The 12,057-nt window shown below is 36.8% G+C and overlaps 1 protein-coding gene across 2 annotated transcripts in view; it reads left to right on the top strand.

The window, feature by feature from the left end:
- The first annotated feature begins 150 nt into the window (after positions 1-150).
- Positions 151-12,057, top strand: part of hook3 (hook microtubule-tethering protein 3) — a 57,805-nt gene continuing 45,898 nt past the window's right edge. The window contains exon 1 of one of the 2 annotated variants that reach the window (XM_066710969.1): positions 151-472. In XM_066710969.1, coding sequence (XP_066567066.1) covers positions 416-472 — 57 coding nt within the window. In that variant the 5' untranslated portion in view covers positions 151-415. The remainder of the gene's footprint in view (positions 473-12,057) is intronic. The other variant, XM_066710970.1, reaches the window with a different exon arrangement.

Raw genomic sequence — 12,057 nt, 5'->3', positions numbered from 1 at the left:
AATGAGAGTCTTTAGTAAACGTAATATAAGAGAAATATCGACGAACGAAAAACATGAAAATGGGGGCTTAGTTTTGTTTCCAGTGGTGCTCTGAAAAAGGCTAGGGGTGGCCGGAGTGTGCTGGGTGGCAGCTGTAGGACCCTTTGCCTGATTGGGGAGAGACACAGAGAAAGCAGGCGAAACCGGAGGAGGACGGTCTGTGTCTCTCCGTTTGTGTCTATAATTACTAAAATTACTTTTTTATAGCTTTATTAGGGGGTTATAGAAAACAAAGGTGACAGCTGGAGTGCAGTTGACACGGTGCTGTGGACGTTGCCTTGATCTCGTCGGGACACTAATCAAACGTCTCCTGATTTTATTAATATCATTTTAAGTATTGCGTTATTGATATATCTGTGAATTAGTGGCGACTACGATGAATACCCTGGAGTCGGTGGATCGGGTTGAATTGTGCGAGAGCCTGTTGACGTGGGTGAGTGTTTTTTTTTTCTCTTCTCCCATATTGATCTCCACATCATCAAAACTCGTACGGTCGCGTACAGTTAGTTTGCATCCTGCTGTAGTAGTGCTCAAAAGTTTCCTAGCGGTATACTGTAGATTTTGCGTGTACCTCCCTATCCTGAAGTAGAAACCCGTTCACGATGAGTGTTACTTTTAAAATGTATTGTTTTGTTGTTGTTTGTTTTTTCCTGTCACGGTTGTGGGTGCTGTTCCCCTCATACAGCGCTTTTTTGTGAGGGTAGCCAAATTGCACTTTTCAAATGGAAATGAAATGGTGTGTGCTGGGTTTATTCCCCGTGACCGGCCTGATTTCCTGTATCCTGCTTTGTTACGGTTCTTTATTTCAGGTTTCTGACCTTTGCCATAACATCTTCTGCATAATCATAAAAATGGTCCATTAAGCTTTTTGTTTTAGTTTTTTTTTTGTAATAATCTGTTATGTATAGTAAGCCAGTTGTGAGTGAGATGCATTGTCTGTATTTAGCTGCTTGTTTTTCTGAGTGTGTTATATGCTGTACAATACATAATATTGAGTTTATTTAATTTAATAATGCCATCAAGTGCAATCTGCAGTTTTTGTTGTTGTTGTTTATGTGTGGGGACGCAGGCCGGGCAGTGAATGAGTTGGAGCTCATGACAGCGGTTTATGTCACACTGCTCCACCCTTCCCAGGCTTACCGTTTTTACGGGTTTGCTTTAATTCAGACCGATCTGCAAAACGCACAAGTATTGAGAATAATCCGAATTATATATATATATATTTATTTTTTCCTAACACAACTATAATACGGTAATATCGTACGGGATATGTACTCGGGAAACCGCAGGGTTCTGTGCCCGTTATCCCTGTTTTTCACTAGATTGAAAAGACAATAGGTTTCCTCTGTACGTGCATAGCCTACATACTATTTCCAGCCTTTAAAAACAATATATATGACATGAAAATAATAATTTGAATTAAAACACCTCTGATGTTCAGATTTGTGTCTATTGCAATGTCATCTGTCCCCCCCTTTGTTCATACTCCTGCCGAATGAGGTGCTTGAATTTGACACATTGAGGTGCAAGACGGCATTACGATGAACAGGGGTTTGTGTTAAAACCTTGCATTTATAATGTATTGCCTTGTGGGTTGATGTTTTTTTTTATGTATTATTTATTGCTCCATTATTTTGATCCTTATACACAGTGTATAGTGTACATACAATTGATTTATACTGTTTGACCTATTTGAGCTGTGCCAGTGCTCACCGTTTGGTTTGCACTAGTTCTCTCTGCTGAGGATAACACAGCTGTTTTGCCAAATTTCAATTAAAAATCCTGCTCTTTTGTCCCCGGTGGAAGAAGACAAAGGACAGGTTTTATCATGTCGCACCAGCAAAGCATACTAAAGCTGGGATTCGGGCACAATGCTTTGCAGTGATCAATGCTGCATCTCAGTATCTTTATTGTTAATCCATGTATATTATGATGTTTATATCTTCCTTATTAAGTAGAGTGCTTTACATTTTGGCCTTACAATAATTTGAAATTGATCAAATTATGGTGCACCTTTTCAGAATGATAGAACTATGCATTTATTTATTTTATTGTAATTAATACCTGTCTTGCATGAAAAGTCTGACATTTGCTAGGTTATGCCAACGCACGTGTTCTTCAGTACTATATTTTGTGTCCATGAAGTCAAATGTCTATTTTTGTATGCATTTCTCATCTACAGTGAGGGAAAAAAGTATTTGATCCCCTGCTGATTTTGTACGTTTGCCCACTGACAAAGAAATGATCAGTCTATAATTTTAATGGTAGGTGTATTTTAACAGTGAGAGACAGAATAACAGCACAAAAATCCAGAAAAACGCATTTCAAAAAAGTTATACAATGATTTGGATGTTAATGAGGGAAATAAGTATTTGACCCCTTCGACTTAGTACTTGGTGGCAAAACCCTTGTTGGCGGTATCTTTGTCAGTGGGCAAACATACAAAATCGGCAGGGGATCAAATACTTTTTTCCCCCACTGTATGTTTCCTCCAGAGTTAAACAAGTAGCCTATTGGAGGAAAGGCAGTATGTTCCCTGTACTAGGTTATCTTCTAAAATATTTTATTTTTAGTGATCAATGCAAAGTGATCAATGTCTCTAGAACCTGCAAAGTCGGTGAAATCAGACAAATCAATTCACCAAGTTAATACCAAGCTAATTTCAAAAGATCAGTGAAGGCCTGTAAGATACTAATCAAAATGTAGTAGTTATTAGAGCTACAAATGGGGGGGGGGGGGGGGGGGACACTTACCATGGTAATCCAGTGCACATGGTAGATTTTGCTATATATCCTGTAGTTTATTTAGTAAATTCATTCCAGATTGTAAATATATTTTCACATGCCCTAGGAAGGCTCATGTCATATTTAACACTACATCAGATGGCTTACCTGAGATCTGTGGCCTTAGTTTTAAATGTAATGATAGTGTAGCACCATTCATTTGTGGTGAACTCTCAAATTTAAAAGTTTGTTTGTTTGTTTTAAAGGTATACTCTGGTAGCAGAGGAGGCTGCTCCTACTCTGTTTTTGAGAGGCAAGAGGGAGATCAAAATATAAAAAAAGAGTAACTGGTTGAAATAAACCATTACCAAATCTCAGTATCATTTATACAATTTCTCTCTTCTTTGGAAAAATTCCATTATTGAAATTCTGATTAAAATGCTTCAACAGCGACACCTGAAGGCAGAGGGGAAAGGGCAGGCTGTGTGGAGTGGTGGGGGGCGTATCAATTTAATGTACTTCATTTTTTTTTTCATGCTAATCTGTTATTGGCCAAAACACGTAAAATTATGCTCCAAGGGAGGGCGTCCTCTTTAACCAATCAACAACTAGAATATGATATCGACATCATGTTCGTCCAATGATAATTTCCAAATTTCATTTTCCTACTGTACTTTAGCAAGTGAACATATGAAAATTAGGGTGACACTTTAATACAGGAACTCTGGTTGACCCTCCCCTCACTTGCCTATTATCAGTTTACAAAGAACTGTGTAACATTGTCTTTATCTGTCCTTTTGTAATGTATGTTTCAGATTTTGCAGTTGCCATCAGACTGAATTCATTGTTTGTCAGGCACGAAGAATAAAGAATGCATTGCTTATTGAATGTTCATGTTTGTGTCCGCATGCGTTACACATACCCACATTCCAAGTATTCCTTGGTTATCAAACGCCAGTAAGTGTACTTTGTGCATTTCTCTGCAACTGTTTGTATAGCAGTAACTCACAAATTCCACAAACAATTACACTTTCAGTTTCATTGAACAATACCGCTGTAATGGTGATTGTTTACTGTAATTTTCCTCTGGCCAGCTGAATGAAGACTTTGCTGTAGAAGCCTCGCAGCTCATTTCTTTAGTAGGTATCATTCTAGAAGATAAATGGCAGTTCTTTCACCATCTCCTTATCGCATTGCAGATGGGTTTGTACTGCCTAAAAAAAGTCAGTTTTAGAAAATGCAATGAAAGAAGGAAAGCACAAATGACTGTAATCAAGAACTGTATACTATAGTCAACCTGACATTTTGCTTGGAAGACATCTAAATGACAAATAAGATATGTGTATTTCTTATTTGTTTTCTTAATTAAATTCTCAAAACATATTTTTTCCTTGAGGTGTTAGCCAAGGTTTAAATAGAATGATCTAAATAGAATCCGATTGATTGAAACAAATGCTTGTACTGGTGTGCAAGTATATTAGAGCACCATGAGATTTCTTGCTGCTTGAGCTCTGAGGAAAAATCAACAAAATATAGATCGAGACTAAATGTTTATGAAAAAGGCATTTATAAAACATTTTGTAAGGGTTGCCAATGAAACATTTTGGAGGGAAGCACCATAAAAATGTACAAAACAAAATTGCATAACCCCCCCCTCCAAAAAAAAAAAAATGCACAGATAGTCCAATAAACCACACATCAAACAATAGGAATCCAATAATTAATTAGGCAAGACATTTATAAAACTTTGTGTAAAATTTTCTAGACTATCTGGGTTAAATGCTCAAGCTAACTTGCAGTACCTATGCCGCAAGTTTTGATTAACAAATATAGATTTGCTTTTTTATGCAATCGGAGGCCAATGTATTTTGGAGCTTACTACATCTGAAATAAATGGGAACTGCTGTTCTTGATAATAACATTCATCAGCATTGTTAGCGTTTTGTTTTTGGGACGAGGTATTGAGAGGTGAAATGCCATTGACCATATGAGCCCAAGGTACACTGTTTAATTTGAGTTATTATGGAGCAACTTTTGTTTGTAACATTATAAACACGGAGGTGTCAATATTCCCTACTACGTAGTCCTCAAACACATGATACAGAATAGAATCTGTCCCTATTGCTCAACTTTGCCTACAGTTGCAACATATGTTCTTATCCTTTTTTCTCTGCAGTGGGCTGTTTCAGATCTCCTTGTCTGTCTTACCATCGGTGACCTTACTGTGCAACACAAACAGTCCTGCTGCATCATGTGCTCATCTCTTACTTCTCATTTATCTGTCTGTTTGCCATTTGCTGTAGTGCAGTGACATTCCTTCTGGGTGATGGATATCTTCTTTAACCAGTACAGGGAGGCACCGGCCATGAGAAATCATCAAGGCATTCAAAAGAGAAAAGATCAGGTTGCTAAGAAGACTACTTTAAAATGAGTACAGTGCATATATTTGCTTGTAGAAAGCCAGTCCTATAAATAAAGGGTAGGTTGAATAATTGGATTACTTTTATTTATTTCCTTATTTAAAGATCAGAACACGTATTCTGAGCCTGCTGTGTTTTTGAAACACTGCATATTAAAGGTATAGCAAACGACAACATAAATTAAAGCATCAGATTTGGAAACTATTAATTCTTCTTTGTCTTTAAATGCTTTTATTATTATAGCTGTCATGGTTTGTATCTTCTGAGAATGGCACTAGGTTAATAGAATATATTTAATCTTGACATTTTCAATGACTGCCATTAATTTTTCAACTGTCTCCAACTGAGGCGTTACATGTTATTAACTGAAAAAAAAAAAGAAATGTATGGTCAAGTACACACCCTCTTTTATGCAGTTACATTATGTTAGTGATGGTAGTGCAGTAGAAGTAGATGCATTCAAGGTTTTACAGAATTATAATCCTGTCCAATGATTACACTCTTAAGCAAGAATCATAATGAGGTGTGAAACGTGAGTTATATTTTTAATTATGACAAACGTTTTCTGCTGTGGTGAAAATACATTAACCTAGTATTTCCACATGAATGTGTCCAGAAACGTGCAGATTTTATTCAGTTTTTGTTCTTAATAACCTTTTAACAAACACCCATTTGTGGAATTTGAATAGTAGCCTCCAGGGAGCGATTGTGGTAAGAGACTTCCTATAAATACAGTAATTGAAACCTTTTCATTAGAGGAGTTATAATAATAGGCGTCTCTTGTCTGTTTTAAGGAAAATGTTCACAGGTTCCACTGATTACTGTTCTATCATAGATGGAAATATCCACATCCTTTGCAACTAATCTAATCTCATCTAATTTTATATCAAATTGTGAATCTCAACCAAAGCTGGTAATTCAATTGTTTCCTTTTTGTGTGATTAGACACAAGCATGCTGTCTGTACTACCAAACTGCATTGTTCACTATGAGGCATGAATCTAGCAACACATTACGCTGTTAACTGCACTGATCTGATTTGCATTAAGATGCTCCTCTATTTTGTGTCTAATCATTTTTTCCAACATTTACAAGTGATGCAGGTGAGACTGATTGGTCTGTAATTTCCTGGCTCAGTTTTGTCCCCTTTCTTGTGGATTGGTATGACATTTGCCGTCTTCCAGTCCCTGTTCTAAGTGTCATTTAGAATATTTGAGTTAGCAGTCTATAAATAATTTCCCTCATTTCTTTAAGTACTATTGGAAATATACAATGTGCATACAATAAAACTTTGAAAACATTTCAATGTGCAACACTACCTAAGTTAAGAATGCAGTTCACAAACATGATTAAAGCCTTCATTACCAAATTTCATTTTAACTGTACAGTATGCATTTTTGGTAGGGTCTAGAACAGTTTCAAATACATCATTATGTAAAGTGTTGACAGTCACTAAAATTTTAAATATAGCTCTGAAACCCCGTCTGGTTTGGGACTCTACTATTTTGTAAGTAAAATAGTCATACACTGCAAGTTGCTACACCTGAAGTAAATTCCAAATAATTAAGGCTTTGAGAAACACATTTTCTGAACTCAACACACTGGATTAAAGATAAAACTGTATTAAGTATGCTACATGGACATAGAGTACTAAGGTAAATCTCTCTTCTTTATTAGAGAAATCCACCTGTATATGAAGTGATATTTAATCACAATCCTTTTGCTGGTAGTTATCAAAATATCAGCTAAAAGATTATTAAATCCAGCCTGGATCACCAGTGATTTACTCAAAATTGCATTGATTTCATTTTCACATCCATCATTGTTCTTTTTAAAAGTGAAATAGCCATACAATGCAGAGGACGTTCACACCCACAAGCACACAAGTGTTTATTCAATCCCAGGAAGTCAACTGGAAGAACTTGAGGCTGATCTGATTTCTAGTTAAAACAGAAAAACAAAAGCAGAACACACAAGATTTGAGAATGAACACATAGGCCTAGGTCTAGGTCACAGTTTTGCTTGAGCCTTTACTTGAAAGACCTGTCTACATGGAAAAGTGGATTCCATGCAGACATCCAACCTCTCACTGACATCTGCTCCACCAAGTGAATCTCTTTAGGTGCAGGGGTATGTTAGGAATGTTGTATACTGGTCACATACTCAACTGGAATGCTCCTCTCATATCAGTATGTTGTAAAATAAAATACAATTCTTAACACATTACATCACGAAGGCAATCTACAGATAAGTCAGCTATTGTGCATTAATTTCCTTCTTTGGGCTGATTAAAAAAGAAAACACCAAGACTGAAGATTACAACAGGTCATATCAACTCAACACCTTTATAGTCATTGGCTCCTTTTAAGTCATTTTATTGCATTTTCCTGCTGTAATTATCCACGATGTGTAAAATCCAAAATAGGAGGTATAAGCTAACTCTCTGTAAGAGACCTAAAAAGACCCTGTGTCTCCACAACAGTCTCGCATCATGTTAACATATGAAAGCTATTTATTGCTCTAACTGTGACTATACAAGTCCACCTTAACTATGGACAAGGATGACTTCAGGAGCACAGTATAAATTTGTAGTAGTGTAGCACTTAGTGTGATTATGCAGTAAAGAGCAAAGGACCCTTTAAATTTAAAAGCACATTTTTCAGCTTGCTCTCTTTTTATTTATCTCTAATCGGTCTGTCATTCCATTGGTCAAAGCCTAATGACATCAAAGGGTATTTCCAATCATAGCTACTTAGCATACTTAAGCATGACTTTATATCAGTTTAACAGCCTTAAATCCCATGTCCATGTTTCCAAAATCAGTAGAGTTCATTATAAATATTTGTTTCACCCCTTTGAAGAGCACATCCTATCGTGGTAAGAGCAACCTTTGTAACCTTAAGCTGTAATGACTGGCAGCTGACTCTTAATACACTTCCAGGGTTGTGCCAAGTGGGAGCCAAATGATTCATATAACAAAACTAAAAGGGATAGCAAGCATGTGTGTCTTGAAGAACAGACCAATTTCACAACCTTGAGACCCCATCAATGCAACAAGATTAAATTTAAGAATGGTACTAGAAACATGTTAAGTACAAGCAGCCAAGAGCATTCACTATATTAATATCTTTCTACTTTTGCCAGGCTTATTTAATGAAAACCATATTCTTAGAGATAGTCAACATGGGTTTAGACAACGCAGATCATGTCTTACTAATTTATTAGAATTTGTTGAACATGCAACTGCAGCTGTAGATCACGTGAAAACATATGATATGATATACTTAGATTTTCAGAAAGCTTTTGATGAGGCTCCACACCAAAGACTGATCCTCAACTTGGAAGCTGTAGGCTTTCAGGGTAATGTAAGTAGATGGATTATGGAGTGAGGTTGTTAGTGGAGTTCCACAGGGATCAGTACTAGGGCCTTTGCTTTTTCTAATCTATATTAATGATCTGGACTCTTGGATAGTTAGCAAACTTGTCAAATTTGCACATGATACTAAAATAGGCTGCTCAGCAGATACAATCTCGGCAGCACAGGCTATTCAAAGGGACTTAGATAATATTCAGTTGTGGGCCGACACCTGGCAGATGAAATTCAATGTGGACAAGTGCAAGGTATTACATGCAGGTAACAAAAATATCCACTATAATTACACTATGGGAAGAATATAACTAGATGAAGTAACGCATGAGAAAGACCTATGAGTCTATGTGGACTCCTCACTTTCTCCATCCAAACAATGTGGGGAAGCAATAAAAAAGGCAAACAGGATGTTAGGGTATATTGTCAAAAGTGTAGAATTTAAAACAAGGGCAGTAATGTTCAGACTGTACAATGCACTAGTTAGAGCTCATCTGGATACTGTGTACAGTTCTGGGCTCCACACTTCAAGAAAGATATCTCTGCTCTAGAGGCAGTTCAGAGGAGAGCAACCAGACTTATTCCAGGTCTGAAGGGACTGTCCTACTGAGAGACTGAGGGAACTGAACCTTTTCACCCTGGAACAGAGGAGACTACATGGGTACTTGATTCAAGTCTTCAAAATCATGAAAGGCATCGACCACATCAAACCAGAGGAGCTTTTCCAGATCAGCAGGGACACATGCATCCGGGGACACAAATGGAAATTGGGCTTCAAAGCATTCAAGACAGAAAACAGGAGACACTTCTTCACACAGAGAGTTGTCACAATCTGGAACAAACTCCCCAGTGATTGTGGTTGAAGCTGAACATTTGGGAGCATTGAAAAATAGACTGGATATGATCCTTGGATCACTTAGTTATTAATGGACACCAAACAAGCACGATGGGTCGAATGGCCTCCTCTCATTTGTAAACTTTGTTCTTCTGTACCTGAATAAAACGTACCGTCAATACGACCCAGACTCCCTTTTCATCAAGATTTAATACACGACCTCCGATACAGTGCAATGACGCCTTGGCTGTGCTTTAATCGAGTCACCAATTAGAATAAGGAAAATCAAACGTATCAGAGAAGTTCAAATCCAATTATGTAAAATATTAAAAAAATGATTTTTCACATCGTTAGAAAGCTGAGAGTCTCCGCTTTCATGGGATACCAAACGCTTGGCAAACACAACAATGAAGAGTACACATGGGATTAAAGAGAAGCACATGGATTTCGTGCACTTTTAAGGGTAGCAGAGGGGGTTTTCAGCAAAATGATTCCATGATTTATTTTTATCTCCTATTGTTTATTTTTTTTCTATGCTTTAAGTACATTGAGATGTGAAACTGTGTACATTTAAGTAAAAACTGGAAAAATGTAGGTGTTCTGAAACGTTTGACCGGTAGTGTATGTCAAAAGTGTGGGTTGTTGAAATCTGAGTATTTATTTGAGGCTTAGGATATATTACCCATACACCAATAGCACTGTTTAAAAGATAAATGTGTCTATGAAACATACTGCAGATCACCTTAGGTGCAGTGATATGATAATTGTTGAAGAGTCCAAGCTTGTACAGTGACTCTTTTGAACCTTACCTCTAGCACTTATTTTAATTAATAAAATTTGGGGAATGTGTCTCAGGAGATGGCAGCACTACTTCTGGGTAATGCAACACTTAATTTGCACATTTCTGCATGGCTTGTTATGAGTTTGTCATGTCATGTTCTCCATTAAATACAATTACACTAGGCATTATTCTTACTGTAAAACTGTAATGCCAAAGCACCACAGCCAAAAGTTAACACAACAGGTTCTTTAATAATTTGAATACTTATTTTAGATGCCTTAACCCTGCCTCTAAAGATGTTAGTGTATTCATATTTTTAAATATATAATACAAACACAATTTTCAGAAATTGAGAGAAACATGAATGTGGTGAGGTGGGAATGATTACAGGTGAGCTATAATCTACTGCAGTCTCATTGGGAAGCAGGGTTACAGGAAACTCAGCAAATGAACAGGGATTAGGTGGGTATGATATCTAGTTTTTAAAATGACATATACAGTTTTCACCCTAAAAAGACAAATGTGGTGAAAAAGTCTATGTAACTGCACAGTTCTCTTGTCATCACTTAGGTGTTTGTTTTTGTAGCCCAGGACCTCCATAATCTTTACAAATAATACAGTAATGCATCAAGTCTCTAATAAGCATTTGAGAATAATAAGAATAATCAGTTTTACAAGAGCACAGCAAATTCTCTTCTTTGTTCTCTAATTTAAATGATTTTTGGATTCACTGCATATATTGTTTAAACTCAATTCAGTGTAAAATGACATTTGTGTTGTAAAGTTCACAAAGCTATTGCAGTGTCTTAGATGTGAAATCCACCCGTTCGTCTTATTCTAGACCACTTTGCTTCACTTTCTGACAGAGATATTAAGGATGACATCAATATGCTCCTGGTCAGGCCGATGTACCCCCAGTTCCATATTAAATGGTCGTCTCTTGAAGGCACCAAGTTGATGGTAACAAGAATAGACTTGACCTATATTTTTCAGGGACATTCCCACCATCCAGCAGAGAAAGTGTAATGGATCAGAAAATTAACTCAAGGGTTAAAACCACGTTATACCCAAAGGGAAAAAAAATAAACTGTGTGGGAATCATCCAAAGTCTTTAATAATAAGTCACTGAGATATGATCACTTTAAAGAGCACTGAAGCCACTATAGTTTGTCTTGCTTACAGCTACCTGAAATATTTAAAAGTATGGGAATACTATTTTGTGATAAAAGTACACTTTGATACTCTGATTCACATACTTAATTCGTACTCTTTGGGGATGTGCAGTGATATTATTTGAAACCATACTGTAGGCCTATACTGAGACTTGGGGGGAAATGGTTTTAGGTCATTGTTTTGAAATCTCAACTTTACTGCTGTCATGACAGGGATAGAGTTTGTTTTGCTATTATTGGGCTATTATTGGGCCACCCTAGACCAATGCAGGTTTTGACAGCCCTGTCATTGCATTTTTCCTGAAAACAAATCTCATCATGTAGGTGCCTGCATCGTTTTTACTTAAAGTATACTGGTTCATGACGATACTGGTTTTAAAAAATTTATTGCTGATGTTTGGGTGTGATCACATTTAATTGTAACACATGAAAAGCTCTTTATAGCTCAATTTCATTTAGCATGTGCGGGAGAAATAAAGACCTCATACATTTATCACAAAGCCAGGTCCAATTATATTAGAAATTTTACATTGAGACATGTATCAGTAATCTGTCTGCCACTTTTTCACTACAAAAGGGCAGAACAACAATTTCCTGTAAAGCCATCCACTTCTTTTCACACTGCAAAACTGTAGTGCAAACAGTAGAGGTATAACATCGTGACCAGGCATAGTGCAGCTCTCGTTGATTAACTACAGGCCCATAGACATAAAGCTTCATC

Source organism: Amia ocellicauda, chromosome 8 (genome assembly GCF_036373705.1).
Source record: "Amia ocellicauda isolate fAmiCal2 chromosome 8, fAmiCal2.hap1, whole genome shotgun sequence".
Taxonomy (NCBI): Eukaryota; Metazoa; Chordata; class Actinopteri; order Amiiformes; family Amiidae; genus Amia; species Amia ocellicauda.
Note: the sequence above shows the minus strand (reverse complement) of the source record. Positions and strands in the feature narration are given on the sequence as shown.